This window comes from Pteropus alecto, unplaced genomic scaffold, assembly GCF_000325575.1.
Source record: "Pteropus alecto unplaced genomic scaffold, ASM32557v1 scaffold25, whole genome shotgun sequence".
Classification (NCBI taxonomy): Eukaryota; Metazoa; Chordata; class Mammalia; order Chiroptera; family Pteropodidae; genus Pteropus; species Pteropus alecto.
In genome coordinates this window covers 36,099,368-36,117,298 of record NW_006441955.1, presented here as the reverse complement: position 1 = coordinate 36,117,298, position 17,931 = coordinate 36,099,368, and the positions used below count along the sequence as shown (strand labels likewise).

The 17,931-nt window shown below is 33.9% G+C and overlaps 2 protein-coding genes and 1 pseudogene across 4 annotated transcripts in view; 2 read left to right on the top strand and 1 right to left on the bottom strand.

Moving 5' to 3' along the window:
• The window catches only part of CCDC18 (coiled-coil domain containing 18), a 101,001-nt gene extending 95,366 nt beyond the window's left edge, over positions 1–5,635 (bottom strand). Inside the window, exons 1-3 of one of the 3 annotated variants that reach the window (XR_001517583.2) lie at positions 5,357–5,512; positions 3,238–3,373; positions 2,590–2,764 (exon numbers count right to left, since the gene is read on the bottom strand). Coding sequence is in view for 2 of the 3 variants with exons in the window: in XM_006919418.3 (XP_006919480.1) it covers positions 2,590–2,764; positions 3,238–3,371 (309 nt within the window). In the remaining variant the exon portion in view is untranslated. The other 2 variants (XM_006919418.3, XM_015595175.2) reach the window with 2 other exon arrangements.
• A 93-nt stretch (positions 5,636–5,728) lies between these two features.
• Positions 5,729–17,684, top strand: TMED5 (transmembrane p24 trafficking protein 5). The gene is made up of 4 exons (XM_006919417.3): positions 5,729–6,146; positions 10,704–10,801; positions 14,544–14,727; positions 17,041–17,684. Exons 1-4 carry the CDS (start codon positions 5,958–5,960, stop codon positions 17,257–17,259), a joined length of 690 nt encoding a protein of 229 aa, XP_006919479.1. The 5' UTR covers positions 5,729–5,957; the 3' UTR covers positions 17,260–17,684.
• Positions 10,966–11,084, top strand: LOC112485984 (annotated as a pseudogene).
• Positions 17,685–17,931: the final 247 nt, after the last annotated feature.

The following is a 17,931-nucleotide window of genomic DNA, read 5'->3' as shown; positions in this document are numbered from 1 at the left end:
ATAAAATAATAAAGTAGCTCAAAAAATGAGTTAAGGTATTTAGTAAGTGTTGGTGAGGAGATGTGAGACAATCAGCACTCTCCTCCACTACTAGTACACAAATAAGTACAGCTTGGAAAACAATGGCACACTTTGAAAAAATTCTTGGTATTATCCAGTAAAGTTGAATAGGCTAAAAATATTTAAGAATTTAAGAAGTAAAAAAGACACAAAATATTACTCCTGGGTATAAATCGGACAGAAACTTTCATATTTTTGCACCTGGAGATATAAAAATATTCATAGCTAAACTGCCCCTAAGAGACAGTTAATGGTAGGAACCCAAATGTCCAGCAACAATAAAATGGATAATGGTTAAAATACTCTTTAAACTGTATATGTATATTTCTATTACACTCTTTTGAATATATATTTTACAATAAATTTCATGAGGTTTGAGGTTTTCAAAACATGATTTCTCTAATTTTATTTTTTGGAAAAAGTAATATATCATACAACCCAAAAGTCAAAACTACATAAAAGAAAAAGTACAGAGTCTCATTCCTATCTTTAGTTGGTATGTAATCATTTTTATATATTTGTTTATAAATTTTTGTATAACACCATTCATACAGCAAAAAATAAGAAACTGCTAATAGAGGAGAGTTAAGTTATAGTCTTAATTAAATCTAGTCTTCTAGTGTTTCCACATGCATATACAAACAAATTGCCCACTCCACACTTCCTTATGCAAAAACTAGACTGCAATATACAGTTGGCCCTCTGTATCCAGGGGTTCTCCTTCCATGGATTCAACCATGGATCAAAAATATTTGAGAAAAAAAGTTACCCTGTAGTCAATGTGTAATATATAGTTAGGCCTAAATTGGTTTGTCTGCACTGAACACGTACAGACTTTTCTTGTCATTATTACCTAAATAATACAGTATAAATACTATTTATACAGTATTTACATTGTATTAGGCATTATAAGTAATCTAGAGATGATTTAAAGTATATGGGAGGATATCCATGGGTTACATGCAAATATTACACCATTTTATATAAAGGACATGGACATCTTCAGATTTTGGTATCTGCAGGGGACCCTGGAACCAATCACCCACACATACCAAGGGATGACTATATATCATTCTGAACATAGCATTTTTTACTTAAATGATATATCCTGGCAATTCTCCACAATCAATACAGTAAGAACTTCTATTTTGTTTTTTTCCCATCGGCTGCATGTTTATTCAACCAATCCCCTATTACTGAACACTTGAGAACCACTCTAATCTTTTGTTAAGACAAACAATGCCTCATTTTGCACTAATATAGGCGTATCTGTAGGATAATTTTCTAGAAATGGGATATACAAGTCAAAGGTAACACATTTGTGATTTTAGCAAACATTATCAAATGCCTCTTCATAGGGGTTCTATCATTTTGCATTCCTACCAGCAATGTATGAGAGTGCCTATTTCCCCTGATTTTCACCATAAAAATAGTGTCAAACATCTGGATGTCTACAAATCTGTTAGGTAAGATCTGGTACCTAACTACAGTTTCATTGTGAATTTCTCTTATTATGAGATTGAGCATCTTTTCGTTTGAAGATTATTTTAATTTCCTTTTCCATACATGTCTTTTGCCCATTTTTCTATTAAGTTGTTCATCTTTTCTTCTTTCTAGAAGTTCTTTACATATTAAAGAGATTAGCCATTTGTCTTTAATAGGCATTACCAATATTTTTTCCCTCCAACTTGTCATTCGATTTTGCTTACAATAAAATACAATGAACTCAACTATGGCATAAATATGATTAAAAAAATAATCAGCAATTTGAACTAGGATAGAGATCAAATTTCCCAGAATGACATAATCTTGAATTCAATTCTTAAAATATAGGCTTAGTCAAATAGCTTCATTAAGCAGCTTCCTTACAAAAAGAGAACCTCTCAATTGCTGGCTTTCTAAAGTGGGAAGAGCAAATTTTTATAAAAAAAGATTATGACGTGCATATGCAACCATGTGTATATATGCACACTGGCAGTGGGATAATAAAAAACAGGAAGAAGAATGGAAAAAGATATAAAAGGGTTGAGTAAAGAAGAGGAGCAAACACAGGGAGATAGATAATATGACTGAATAAGAAAGAGGCAGAGAGAGAGTTCCAAAGCAGGAAAGATATCTAAGATGATCCACAAAATTCAGGGATAATTAAAGGAGAATAATGCCATGCTATCACATTGTACCCCAATCTAGGTTAAAGAGTAAGTATACTTTATCCATTTAAATACATGATTACCTATTATGTACATGGAATAGTGCTAAGATCAATTTATTTGAGAAAACAAGATATTTAATTGCAGAAAGGCAATATAGAAGTTTAAAAATAGAATAATACACCAAAAATAACTACTTTCTTGTTAGAATGAAACAGGAGCCATTATATTTGAATTCAGTGAGTCTTGAGCACTGTAGTAAAAGATTATGTAAAACATGAATAAGTCATTTAAAGAAAAAACTCAAAGAAAAAGTATTTTCAGTAGATAGGGCAAACACTACAACTACTTTTATGTAGAGAAGTCTAAAAACAATAACCTTATCTCTTGGCTTTTTTTGAAAAGCAGTACTGCTACTGGGCATTTTACAAACTTTGTTAAAAGGTGAGTAATTCAAAAATCCAAGCTGGCTAGGCTGAGAAAGATCTTCCACAATGAGCCTTTCAGACCTTGAGGGATTAGAGGCATAATCGGAGTTTTCACTTGGACTAACACTAGAGAAAAAAGAAAAAATGCATTTTAGGTCTTAAATAATTTAAGTATTCACTCCAAATTTCTATACATTAAATAAGAAAACAGAAAGAAAAGTCCTTGAAATGCTACTGGAAATCAGAGTCACAGTTATGAATGTAAGGCAATGTTTCAACTCAATTTTTAAATAAATTACAGTTAGTTTTAAAATACTCATCTATGTATTTCTAGAGCCTCTATGCTAGAATTACTTAAGATTTAAAAAAAGTCATAATAGATTAATTAAGCCTAAAACATATATTTCAGAGTCCTAATATACAAGTGTTTTCTTAATATACAGATGATTCTCTATTTTTTTTCCTAAATTGAGATAGTCAAAATTTTAGAACATTTTCTATTCTAGAGACATATTAGAAACACAATAATAATGAAAATTCATACATTTTACCTTCATCAAGGTAAGTCATATCTAAATTCTATATGTGATTTTATTTACCTAGATAACTCTTCCCCTAAACTCTGCAAACTCCATTCTGTTATCTTCAGTTCATGTCTCAAGGAAGCAACATTTGCAAGCAAACTTTCTTCTTCATTGTCTTTATTACAGCAGTCTGATGAATTAGATTCCATTTCTTAAAAAAATAAATGAATTTATTGTACCTTGCAGGAAAGAACCTGTAGTGTCAGTCAAAATACTCTAACACTAACAGAATTTAACTCATTCTTTTCTACTTAGAAGTTAACTCATTATTTTTCTATTTCAAATGTGAAATCTTTCAAGATGATCTAAAATAAAGCTCTCTGCAGTGTAAAGCCATATGGAAAGTTCTATAGAATTTCAATGAATTGATTTTTCATTATAGCCTGGGTCTAGTTATCATTGGACTAAGTATTTTTATTCCATGTTAAAGATGGAGAAACTAATAAGACAAATTAACGTACTCAAGGTCACACAAACTGTAAATAATGGAACCAAGATTTGAAACTAAGTTATCAGGATCCAAAGACCTTTTAATTATATCACACTGCAATTTTTTTTTCTTATTATAAATCAATTTCAGTATGAGGTTTTGAACTTACAGAATCACATTATAAGCTCTGGATGTGTGATAAAATTGGTATCATTACAGTCATTCATATTTTCCTAAAAGCAATTTATTACCAGATAAAGATTATCCCCTTCTTCCATTCATAATAGTTATAAAATGCTAAAAGCACACACATTCACATCATAACCACAGAGATCAAAATGACACATGGCAGGTTAACTCATAGAAATACATGAAGAGAAGCTTTTGTTTCTTTGACCAAAGTGTATCTCTAGGGTAGTGAAATTCTCTACTAAATACCTTTGCACATAAAAATCGTTATAAGGGGCCACATTTTATTAATAATGATCAATAAATATAATTATTATGTATTAAATGAAGGCTTTATCATTTCTACTACTCCTGTAGATCTTTCCAAATAATCTTAAAATTACATTCCTCTTTCAGATCCCCTTTACCTTTGTCATTGCAGCATCTCTTTCATGACCCTTCTAGAATTCTGGCCACATCTCAAGCTGCAAAAGGCTGAGTCCTGTGTATTATGTTCAGGATTGAAAGGCACTGAGGGAAACTCAGTATTTTCAGTGAATAAATTATTCTTAAACTGCCCTTCCGTCCCCTCATCCAGCTAATATAGTATGACAAATTTATTCCCTACTCAAAATTTCTCAGATGTGAGGAAATTAAAAAGAAAACTCTCACCCTATTGAAGTAAACTCTGACAGGAAAGTGAGACATTGCGTAATCTTAGAGAAAATGTTTCTACCCTCTTTCCCCTTTTTTCCCCAAATTTGCTTCCGCTTACGTGAGAACTCTCCCAGACAAAAGTCAATGGATCAAGTCCCCATTCTGCTTTATCTCTCAACATCTCTAGCTTCCTACAGGACGGTGAAGGATAAAAGGTTAAATTTAGGTAAATTCTAAAATGCCATTAGATATTATAGTTCAACTAAATCAGGTTTTATCTCCAACGTCTTCTTACCTGTCAAAAGGGTAAGAATTCTCTAACCCTTTTGACGTATCAGTGGATACGTTTGATAGTCATATATATTTTTTTTTACAGTGGGCCATTTATTGTCAAATGAAGATTCCTCCCCACTTCGGTAATCAAAAAACTCTATCTTCATTGTCTGTACATATGTGAAAAAGCACATCGTGCTACCTACAGGCCCTGACGTCATCTCTTGGCCCAAATAATACGTTTGTAGCTGTACAAACGCACACCCATCACAAAGAAGAACAAGTGTTCTTTATATCCCCGTGTGTAACAGGATGGACTGTAGTCGAGAAAGATTCCTCATGTTGGAAGGTCACAGCTTTATATTAATGACAGAAATGATCCTACGTTCATTTGGAAGAAGTTGAGGCAAACAAGACATCTTTCTCTCGATTTTTCATTTAAATACGATCCTGCAGAGCAGGCGTGCGCAGCACAGGCGATAACCAGACGAAGGGCGTCCAAGGATGCCTGGAGGGAAAGGAACAACACTGCCCCACGTAGGCCTGTTTCCACCCTCCAGAGAGCAGTCGCTCACCACCCAAGTCATAGCTGGGAGAGAGACCCACCCGACGACAGAAGCCGCCGCGTTCTCGCCTGCGTTCGGAAGCCTCGGACCCTCTCTCCGGCCCCGGGCGTGGAACCATCAGATACAACACGCGCGGAGCTGGCGAACTCGAGTAGCAATGAATTCGAACCGCCGCGGGAGCCGTTAGGAACGCACCGCCCCGGCCGCAGCCCCGCCCCCCGTCCTGGCTCTGCGTGGGGCGACGCAAAAGGCGCGGTGCCTTTCGGGGATCGTGGTCTGAAAGCGTGTCCGAGCCCGCTCGCTGGGAACTACATTTCCCACAATTAACCGCACGACGCCCATTGGTGTGGGAGAAGCCGTGAAAACTTGCGACTGTTCGGGTGTGAGGCGGACGGATAGTGAGGGGGCCGAGACAGGAGGGTGCGGAAAGGGACTGCTGGCCCCGCCCTCAGTTCCTACCCTTCAGAGGTCCGGGTTTCCCCCTTTGAGCGAGCGTTTACCGCCGCAGCCACCATCTGGGGTTTCTTCAGGCTCCAGGTTTCACTGCCAACCACGAGGAGTCCAGGGAGGAAAAAAGGAGCCTAGGTGCCAGTAACCCACACATCTCACGCCTTTTCCTGCCCGAGATCGCCCCGGCAGGGATGGGCGACAAGATCTGGACGCCCTTCCCGGTGCTGCTTCTGGCCGCTCTGCCCCTAGTGCTGCTGCCGGGGGTGGCCGGCTTCTTGCACTCCTTAGACAGCGACTTCACGTTTACCCTTCCGGCGGGTCAGAAGGAGTGTTTCTACCAGCCCATGCCCCTGAAGGCCTCGCTGGAGATCGAGTACCAAGTAAGTGCGGAGGGCGAGCCAACACCCTTCCTTTAGCCCAGCTGCACAGCGTTGTCGCCTCTCACCCGCTTAGAAACTTCTTGTGGCCGGCAGGGATGATGAAAGGCGAGGGCCACCCGAGAAGCTGGCTAGCTTCGCGCAGGCGCGCGTGGCTGGCCTCTCGGTGGGGCCGGGGACCCAGTAGTTAGGCGGAACTTGGAACTGACCATTCCTCTCCCCTTTCCTCCCGTCGGAATGAGGCCAGCTTTAGTGATGTCGTTGGTGTTTGTTTCATAATTCGCGCATCGCTTTGCTAGCCAGTACACACTCCAATACTGCGAATTTCACATTACAGGACTGAGACACATTCTCCTTCATCACTGGACAGGATGATGATACTTTATTTACCCCACCACCTTCACCCAACCTCAGTATTATAAATCTTCACTGTCACTGCTTCAGTTAAGGATTTTCGAATTGTGACCATGAGATTATCACTAAATCCGATTTTGGAATATTGTGAATGGGGCTGTTGACTTTTTCAGTGGTATATTTTCTTATCAGTTGAAGCATTTCTCCCATATTGTTTCCTTTTTAGTGTCTGCATAATATTACATGGGAGATTGTCTTAATTTATGTAATCATTCTGGCAGAGGGTAATTTCTTAGAAGAAATCTTGTTAGTTCCGACACAGCTAATTTCGATGTTACTAGGTAGCACTGCAAATAAGATGTGTTGGTGCGGTTCATCTTTTAATTTTCTTTTCAAGTTAATTTATAATCAGATGTTAATTTTTAAAAGTTGATATAGAGAATCTTTTTCAGTAACAGGTACTGCCACATATAGAGCAAAATAGTTATGTAGACTGTTCATTCGAAGGGACTTTGGAAGTAGATTATTTATCAACTTACAAGGTAAGCATAAAGTATCTAAAGTCACATAGTGAGCAAAACTTAGGCCAGAACTCAACGTTTCTTAATTTTCAGTCCAGTTCAAAAGTTCACTTACTGAACAGTTACCATGTGCCTTTAATTGGGGGTGGGGGAGAATACAAACAAAACAAAGAGTCCCTGTTTTCAAGGATCTTAATATTTAAAGAGTACTGGCTCATAAACAGGTAATTTCAATAAAATATGTTTAAGTGCTGTTAGAGGAGGGCCAGGTCTCTGGGCTTTCAGAAAAGGATTCCGGTGAAAATAAATTTGAATCTAGAAAGATGCCTACATGAGAAAAACATGCAAGGAAGGGGGGACATTTCAGAAGGAACAAAATGAGTAGACGGTTCTGAAAATGCACAGTGTGAGTGTTTTGGCAGTGAGCAGTACGTTATAGACACTACAAGTGCTGAGTTTTTATTAGACTTTAGAAAGTCTAGAGTGGAAGTAAAAGAAAAAGATTAGAGACATCAGGAATGCTGGATCATGATCTTAGCCTAGTGCCCATGCTAAGTAGCTTTGCCTTTATTCTATGCAGGGGCCATTGAAGATTTGCACAGCATGGTACCAGTCAAGAATGTTTTTCTGATAGATCACTGGGTATGGTGTGGAAGATGGGCATAAGGAAATCAACATTTGAGGCAAGGAAATCAGTGAAATAGTCCAAGTAAGAAAATAATTTGTATTATTAAAAAATTCCTCAGTATTTACCCAGCTATTAGGGAGGAAATCTATTCTAACCACTGAACTCTTATGATTAAGAGCTCCAATTATAAAGATAAAGTACCTGGATCGAAATCCTCTCATTTACCACTGTGTGAAATTGAACAAGTTACTTAATCTCAAATCTTACCTCAGAAAATTTGAAATGAGTTAATAAGTAGTCATAGACCATCCCTGACACGTAGTAAATATATAACAAATGTTAGTTTTTTCACATTTACACTTCTAGTGTTATATAGCTGGCTTGTTTTAGCTTTATACTTTGCATCTTAAGTATAAAGGGACTATTAAAGGGACTACTCCTTCAAAGCATTCTCCCTAGTTTGTTTTGATTGAGGCAAGAAGTAAAATCTTTATGTCTATAATCTTAGGTAATCTTGGAGGGGTTTATAGGAAGAGATCATCTTCAATCCTTTGTTTGCATTTTCCTACTCCATGAATAATTTTCTGATAACCAGAAGCTACTGGTTTTTGTCTTAGTTTTTAAAATTTCAGGGAACTAATAATATTCCAGATATTGCCCTTGGGATACAGTAACATATTGAACAACTTTTAACCATTTTTTACTTTTCAGGTTTAGGAGGACACTTTTAGGATAATTGACCAGCCTCACAAAATATTAAATTCTTGAAAATTTTAAATGTTAGTACATATGTCTTATGAATAAAATAGATCATTCACTTAAGAATTTAAATCTTTATTGATTGCTTAATTTGTATCAGTACTATGCTAAGTCCTATGGATACAATAATGAGTAAAAGTATAGTCCATACTCTCATACAGTCTTGTTTGTGGACAGATGCTAAATTATTACAAAAATAAATGTGAAATTATAAATCAAAGTGCTATGAAGGTAAATGCATACAGCTATGAAAATTATTTAATAAGACTTGATTTCATGTGGGAATTGAGAGAGGGCATCCTAGAGGAAGTAGAGTTCAGATAAAGAATCAGGCTTACTAAGCGTAAGGGGGTGAGTGGAACGAGGGGCTAGGTAAAAAGACCAGCATGTGCCAAACATTGAGGAAGAAGACATTACTTTTGAGGAACTGAAACACTATTACGACAGCATAACAGACAGGGGCAAGTGGCACTTGCCCATCATGTTCCATTGAATCCATTGGGAAATTTAGTTTTGTATTATGGTATTGTTTTTTATTTTTTAATAAATAATTTATATTTTAAATATATTTTTTATAGTTTTGTTAGCTTCTGTATTCTTAAATACCATTTTTAACAATTTCATTAAGCCTGATAGCCACTACCAATCTTAATTTTAATGATGTCTTTGCTTAGTTTTGTTATAGCTCGTTTTGATTTGATGGATATCTTTTTGTTTTTTTGACGGATAAACTTGCGTAATTCTTTTAGAATGTTTTGAGTCCTTATCTGAAAATGGCTTTACTTTTTGCTTGCACTTCAGTAAATACTGTATTTTACTTGGGAACATTGAAGACATGGCTCCATTGTTTTTTTGTACCTTACATGTAAAAATTATGATGCCAATACCAATTCTTGCTATTTTGCAGTTCTCTACTACTTGTCATTAGAAGTTTCTAGGTTGTTATTTTAAATTCTTTGGAAAACACAGGATTTTTGGATCTTTTTCATTTATCCTGCTTCACATCTATTAGATTCTTTCAGTTTAATGAATTTTATTTTTTGAATCTTTATTCTCTTATTTGATAATTTTCTGCCTTCATGTCTCTTCTTTTGAAATGCAAATTAGATGGATAGTTTGAAATCTTTGTTTCATGAAGGCTTTTAACGATTTTCCTGCTTTTCATCTATACTTTTTCACCTTAGTTCTGAGAATTCTTTTGCTCCTAATTCTGATTTTTAGTCTCCATCCATGTACATTTGAGAATTTTAAGGTTGATAGATACTGATAACTAGCTATAGCCTTTACTCAATGAATACCTTCTAGAAATTCTTTCCTCTTCAAGTCTATTAACAGTCTTCCTAGATTTCCAGTGTTGTTATTATTTGTATTGTTTTCTTCATTTCATTTAAATTTAAAGAAGAAAAAGAATTATGTATATTTAGTTAGCCATTTGAAACCATTTCTTTTGATCAGTAAGTACAAGAATAGGTAATTTTTATGTAATGCCATTAAAGCTACCAAGAAAAATAAAAATGGAGTGTTATATAAGAAAACGAGTAACCACTGGAGACAGATTGCTGAGTTCATATTTTGCTCGTGCCACTTATTTGCTGTATCACCTTGGGAAAATTACTTCTCTGTGCCTCAGTTTTTTGTTTTTGCTTTTTAAAAATAAGAATAATAGGACCTACCTTTTAGAGTTATAGTGAGGAATAAATTAATCCACATAAAGCACTTAAAAGACAATGTGTGGCATACACGGTAATTGTTAGCTGCTATCATCATCAGGAGCAGCAGCAGGACATTTCAGGATTATAAAAGAATAGGTTATGTTTATTGACCAGTAAGTAAACAGCTTTCTTTGAATATACACTTCATACTGGGGAATAGCAGATGAATGTGTTTGATAAGTCATTTGGAGTCAGATCATGGAAGTCTTGTTTTAAATGAGTTATTATTTTATTGAAAACAAACTCAGAAAAGCTACAGAGCATACCCTAAATTGCTAAAGTAAAAGGTTCACCATTTGAACTCCCTTCTGTGTTTCTTTTTACTCTACAGGGCTTCTCAATGAAGGCATTGTTTTAGGAAGATTATTTCAGTAATACCCATAAGGCCTAAGTTTAGGTGATAGCCAACAGTAATTGGTAAGAAATGAATGCAGTTGAACTTAGATGACTTTTCTGCTCCTTTCTAGCTCTAACATGAGTCCATTGACTTTCTTACCCCTCTAGGTTTGTAAAGATCTTTTCATCGTAACATCTACTTTATATATTTTCAGAATTTGAAATGTGTTCTTTCTATACTTTTCTACAGGTTTTAGATGGAGCAGGATTAGATATTGATTTCTATCTTGCTTCTCCAGAAGGAAGAACCTTAGTTTTTGAACAAAGAAAATCAGATGGAGTTCACACGTAAGTAATCTCTTAGTTGATTCCTTGGGCTGGATAATACCAGTGGGCTATCTGCAGGGCATGGAAATTTAGCACAGTTGACACTAAATATCAATATTAAATGATTCCCTATGAACATTTCCAACAGTCCTTGATAATGGTTTATCTTAAACTAAAATATTTTCCTCCATGGCCATGCCACCCTGAACAAGCCTGATCTCACCTGATCTCGGAAGCTAAGCAGGATTGGGCCTGGTTAGTACTTGGATGAGAGACCACCTAAGAAGACCAAGTGCTGTAGATGTAAAAAAAATAAAATAAGGGATTGTAAACTGACAAGGTCCTTGCAATCTGTGAGGTCAACCAAGGGTTTCCTCACCTAAAAAAAAAAAAAAAAAAACTAAAAGATGAGCATTCCCTAGGTATTACGTTCAATCTCTTGTGGCATTTTAAACCTCCCTTTCTGGCTAGCACAGGCCTCCCATTTTATCTATAATTTACTGTTCCAAGTATGTATCCTAAAGTTTCTTGAGCTGCTGGCTATATCATCTTTGCCCATTCTTTTTTTTCTTAGAACAACAGTAATATGTGTGTGTGTAAAAAAATTTTTTTTACTCAGATCTCACTCTTTTTAGACAGTTGTAAGACCTAAACATAAAAGATCTGACCATAGAAAACCATATGGAAAGAAAATACTTGTTATCACACTTTCAAAGTTTGGCAAAAGGCCATATATTCTCTTCTTAATCTAACTTCTCTTTTTTCATCTCTCAATGGTGTTTCTATGTTCCATTCTCTTACTTTACTCTAGCACATTCTTAATTCACTGATGTTATTGTATTAAAACTACATCGTAAGTTAATAGAAAGGAATGAATACAGTGTCTAATATTTGCCATAAACTAGGATTTGCATTTTATATGCTTTTATATTTATTATTCCAACTCACTAAGAGATAGATTCTTTGATTCCCTAATTCCCATTTTACAGACAAGGAATCTTTACAGACAAGGAGGCTCAGAGAAGTTAAATAAGTCTGCAGGGATATACATTTATTAAGAGGAGGAGGCAGGATGAACCAAAATTCTTACTTTCTACCATACGATGCTTAGAACATCCCTGGCACATAGCACTATGTAAGTACTAGCTATTATTTTAATTATTGGTCTTTGTTAACCAAAGTACCTGGCATGTAATTAATAGTAAATATTGAATACATGTATGAATGAATGGGGGGGAAAAATGTCTCCATAATTTTTAAGATATTCATTTCAAAGTGCTTTTTAAAATGGCATTTCACCTATGCAGAGTTCAGAAGATAATATTTGTAATAAACTATTAATAAAATAGAGAAATACATTTTAAAAATCAGTTTAAATTGATATACTTGGGATTAACTATGCTTTCTCTTTGATAGGTTCATGAACAAGAACTAAAAATGTAGTTCAATTTTTAAATTTCAGAATACAGAAAATGTATAGAATTTGTCAATTTTTATTTCTCTCCAATTTTCTGCTTTTCTTTAGAGATAAATTAACTGTTCGGGGTGGGGTGGGGTGGGGTGGGGTGGGAAGGTATCTTATTGTTTAGTGCATAGAATTACCTCCCATTAAAACATTTGAAAACAAAAGTATGTTTATAAGACCTCACATTTATTGAATTATTTTGATGTGCCAGGACACTGTTCTAAGCACTTTACATCTATTAATATATTTTATTCTTCACCACAATCCTATGGGGTACATGATATTATTTTCATTTTACCAATGAAGAAATTGAGGCATAGAGCTATTAAGTACATGAAAGTTACATAGCCAGTGAACAGCAAAGCCAGGATTTAAAACCCAGCAGTCCAGCTCACTCTCAATCACTATACCACATTTACAAATCTATTTTCTAAAAATTAGATTTTAACAAAAATTTTACCTTTAGCTATATTAACTTTCAAAAGCAACTAAAATCTCAGTTATGGCATTGAAATAGTTTCTTTCTTAAATCTGTAAAACAAATACTGTCCGTCCAGAAGTCAGGATTAGTAAAATTTCTTCCAAACAGAGCCTTTTAAAACTTAAGTAATCCCTATTTGTCTAGCACTGCCTGTAATGAGGAGTCATATATAAATGCATTTTTCTAGATAACTGAATTAATAGTACCCTAACTCACACCAGACATTTTGCACTACTTATGCTAACGTTTATTATATTTGAAAGGAAAATTTACTCTATTTTGGATAATATTTTCTTTCATTTGTAATAATAAAATTCCTTTTAAAAGCAGTCAACATTTAGAAATTAATATACGAAGGACTATAAAGTAGTAAACATCTTTTTTTTATACACATGCTGAAGGTTAGATATGAGTCAGTGCTTCTCAAACATTTTTCATTTTTACCCTGGTCTCCATGCAGCCTTTTAAGACACTTTTTTCCTCATCATCTCCCATGAAATTTTAATACTAGATTTAATTCCAGATTTACTATATATACTATGTATACTATATATGCATTGTTGTACTGTGTGTGTCTACATACACATATATACTTTATATATAAAAAGAGATACAAAGCTTACCCTTTTTATCCAATGCAGGGTTAAGAATGGCTAAAGCTGAGTTAAATAAAATTAAAACTAAACAAGATTAAAAGTAAAGAGCTATTAACATTAAATTTAACTTTACATAATAGCCTTTTTTTTTTTTTTCCTTTTAAAATTGTCCCCCACTGTTTGCTTCAGGCTCCTTCCAAAGGTTAAATACATCCTTAAAAGACAGATTTATCATGACTGAGATTGCAAAGCATGCAGTACTGTAGAAAGATTAACTTGAAAATCTAAGTAGTTATCTGTTTAAACAAAAATAATAAGTTGGAAATAGGGAGAAAAAAGACAGATTGGCTTAAAAGATGAGCATCACATGTTGTATTGAGAATGCTACAGAAAATAATACAAAGCACCTCAAAATTTTAGCAATCCAGCATACCGGAGATAAGAAAATTTTAAAATCATTTAGACTAACCTTCCATGAATAGTCCCTGTGAAAAGTAAAACATTTTGAACTGTGTGGCTAGCAGTAATAAATGTTATTAACCTGTGTAATATTTTGCTTGTTCACAGTTCTCTGCAAAAAAATTATTAGAAAACTACTTGGCTAAATTAACTCTGCCCAGGCTAGTTATCTTGAATATGAAATGTGAAACCAAGATCATAAGTTTAGATGTGAGTGGCATTTATTCAATAAAGGCAGTGCCACTGAGAGTAAAGCTCTGGTTGTTGGCTACTGTGAACCGTATTACAAAGATGTACTTAATTGGTATAGGCCTGGAAGGAAGCATTTAGGAAAATCCATCACTGCTTTAAAAACCAAAACTCACTTTACAGATTAATCTCAATTCTTGAAGGGGGAGGATCATAAGTCATATCTGCATATGAACTCATGATAAATTACTTTTAATAACATAAATTTTGAAGTTCATTGTGAAGTATCATGTATCTAGGTTTTTAATTCTAGTCTTTTCTAAAAATTAGGTCAAGATCATTTACCATAATTTACTGAGTAAATAATAAGCACATCTAAATTTCAAGTACTTGAATATATTTCTAGGTTGCCTCTTCCCCAAGAAATTAGATTATCTTTAAATACTAAGGAAATCTGTCAGTAACCTGTCCAATTATTATAAATCATGTTATTTTATATATCTGTAATGGTTTTCCCTTTGGTCCCAAATAGAAGTACAGATAAATGATGACATGTCCTTTTTTTTAATACAGGGTAGAAACTGAATTTGGTGACTACATGTTCTGCTTTGATAATACATTCAGCACCATTTCTGAGAAGGTGATTTTCTTTGAATTAATCCTGGATAATATGGGAGAACAGGAACAAGAACAAGAGGACTGGAAGAAATATATTACTGGCACAGATATATTGGATATGAAACTAGAAGACATCCTGGTCAGTATGGGCTTTTAATAAAATAATAAAAATTATTAACATCCAGAGTCCTTACTCTGATAGGCACTGAGCTAAGTATTTTACCTGCATTATCTCATGTAATTTTTACTTAACTCTATGAGGATTATCTATCTTCCCAATGAGGAAATTGCAGTTTAGGGAGATGAGGTAATATTTCTGTTAAACAACCAGAGAGGGAGAACTAGAATTTGAACACAGGCTCTTAAACTACAAAACTCCCTTAGAATGTTCACTAATAAAAGAATGTAATCTGTAGCATACTTGCACATAGAATAAAATTGAGTAATGTGTAAACACTTAAAATGTACAGAAATTTTTCTCACAGCATAGTTTTTATAACATGAAATTTGATACTTGATTAATTTGGGAACATTATTTACATTACTTACACCAGACCTAGCATTCATCAGAAACTAACACTAAACTCAGAAGTGAAAACTCTGAATATGGCTTCTTTGCTTGAATTGCTTTATACTTTATCATAAACATGCTTTATACTTTATCATAAACATGATAAAGTATATCATGAAATATGCATGTATAAGAACCTATTTGCTAATAATAGCACTACTAGTGCTGGGGGGAAAGGTTATAACCCTTCAACTAAAGCTAGATGTTATTAATATAAGTTAGTTATATTTACAAATAGCTGCAGGAGAAATAACATGGTTATTGCAAGTTTGAAAGAGTATATCCTCCAATACCTGAACTTTTTTGTGTTTTGACCATTCCAGGTTTCTTAGTAAAGGAACTATCAAATTATAGCAGAAGAGACATATTATAGATCAGTTAGATTAAGAAGTTAGAGTACAAAATGATCATATCATATGCATAATTCCTTGGTGACTGAGCTCTCCAAGCCTTGCTTTCCTAATACTGCAAAATGGGGTAATACCTCTAGAGTTGTGACAATGAAATGTGATATAGCATATGTCTAAGTGCTTTAAACAGTGTCTGGCACACAATGTTAGTTTTCTTACCTTTTCCACTGGTGTTACTGTGAATACAAACTGAAAGATTAAGTTTGATTGGCATGAATTTTTACCATGACAGTTTTTGATCTTACCATGATTTCATATGTGCATTCAACTTAGTTGAATTTTAGAAAAGAAAGATGACTTAGTTATTACTAGTCTAGCTCCAGCCTCCCTCCTTTTCCCCTTTCATGCCATTTAATAAGGAAACCAGCTCAAAATTAAAATGGAAATGATGTACCCATATAGTTCCACTACTAGTCTTCTTCTCATCCAGATTTAAATATGGCTTAAAATACTTATAAATCTAAGAAAAATAAAATGTCTTTCAGGAACTTTTCCATTTACTTCCCCAAAATTTGTATCACAATAGCAAACTTGAAATTTGACTATCACATCATTGTGATATCTAGAAGAACTATGCATATGCTCTTTTTACTTGAGGATATGAATCTCATATTTTTCTGGAAAATATTTGCATTGCTTTGCAAATATGCTCATGTGATATTACATTTTATAGTTTTTTTAGGTTTAGCCCAGCAGTCTGAAATTTTGAGTATATTTTTTGGATTTTAAGCAAAATGACTCCAGGAAAATGTTTCTAGTATTTTCTTATTTTTGCCATAAATGTTTTGACATCATTTCAGGTCTCAACTTAGTTTGACCTTATGTTCATGTAGTCTATAGTTTTTAAGTCATTTCTGATCAGGTCCATACTCTAAGTTTTTTAGAAGATGTGCAACTTAGACTGCCTCTTGGTAAGTTTAATGAATGTTATCTTGGCACACGTTTGTATTAAAAGGTTATTCTTTTTGGTGTACAGTATGTACATCTAAAGTTGAAATATTTTCTAATTTCACTACTTTGTCAGATAAAAACATGGGTGTTTTGCTAAATTCTAAAGTGGACCAGACTAACATTCAACAAAGAAAATATTAACACACAATTCATTATATAAAGGTAAATACCTAAAAGCTCTTATCAATTAGTTTTAAAACTTAGTCATTTTTTTATAGTTTCAAGAGCTAAGAGATAATGTATGTAAAATTCCTGGCACTATACCAGTCAAATATATTTTCATATTATTTTCAATTAACGGTAGCTTTGCTTCTTTGTTAAATAACTTAACAATAATTTAAATATATCCAGGACTATTACATAACTTTACAGAAGATCTTTTGGTAATCTAAGTAGTATCTGTCCCTTAATTAACCTTGTGTTTGGATGTAAAATTGAGTATCAGGGTACTGTGAAACACGTTCTAAAATTAAAATTAGTGAGCATTCTTTTATAGTAAAATTATTTTGTTTGTCTCCAGGAATCTATCAACAGTATCAAGTCGAGACTAAGCAAAAGTGGTCATATCCAAACTATGCTTAGAGCATTTGAAGCTCGTGATCGAAACATACAAGAAAGCAACTTCGATACAGTGAATTTCTGGTCTATGGTTAACTTAGTGGTAATGGTGGTGGTGTCAGCCGTTCAAGTTTATATGCTGAAGAGTCTATTTGAAGATAAGAGGAAAAGTAGAACTTAAAACTCAAAATTAGACTAACATTGAAAGAGAAAGAAAAATGCAATAAACTGTTACAGTCAAGACCATTAATAGTCTTTTCCAAAATGTTTTCAGTCATCACCATGTGAAACAAGTATAGTTTTAATGTGAAAGATTTCACTGTGCATAATTTTATTGCTGCAGTTGTACTTCAGTGTATAACAGATATTGTGCAGAGTATAGGTATAATTGAATGAAGCCATATTAATAATGGCATTTTCCAAAGTTTAAAAAAAATTGCAAATGTCACAGGTGATTTAAATAAATGAACTTTGAGCCTAAGTGCAACACCGAATAATATTTTTAAAAGATTCTCTTACCTGGAAGTTTCTTTGTTAATGTGGCAAATTACAATTGTAGAAGTTTCAATATATTAAGTTATAAATCATCTGAGATTTACCTAATCATGGATTGAATATCTTTATAAGACAAAGACTCAACTTTTCTGTTTTTACATATGCGTCTCTCCTATAATAGAAAAACAGATTTGTGAGACTTTTATAACCAAATATATTTCAATTTAAAATATTAGCAAAAAGTATGTTTTATATACTTATCCTACATTCTCAAAGACTTATTTTGATTAAAAATACTTATTAAAATTAGGACAAATTTTCTCTTTAAAGTGAAGAATAAATAGCTAAAGGTTGCTCA

Excerpts from the sequence above, each read along its gene's own strand:
- TMED5 (XM_006919417.3), top strand. The coding sequence starts at position 5,958 with ATGGGCGACAAGATCTGGACGCCCTTCCCGGTGCTGCTTCTGGCCGCT. Across the intron at positions 10,802-14,543 it reads AAATCAGATGGAGTTCACAC|GGTAGAAACTGAATTTGGTG; the intron begins GTAAGTAATCTC and ends TTTTTAATACAG. Across the intron at positions 14,728-17,040 it reads TGAAACTAGAAGACATCCTG|GAATCTATCAACAGTATCAA; the intron begins GTCAGTATGGGC and ends GTTTGTCTCCAG.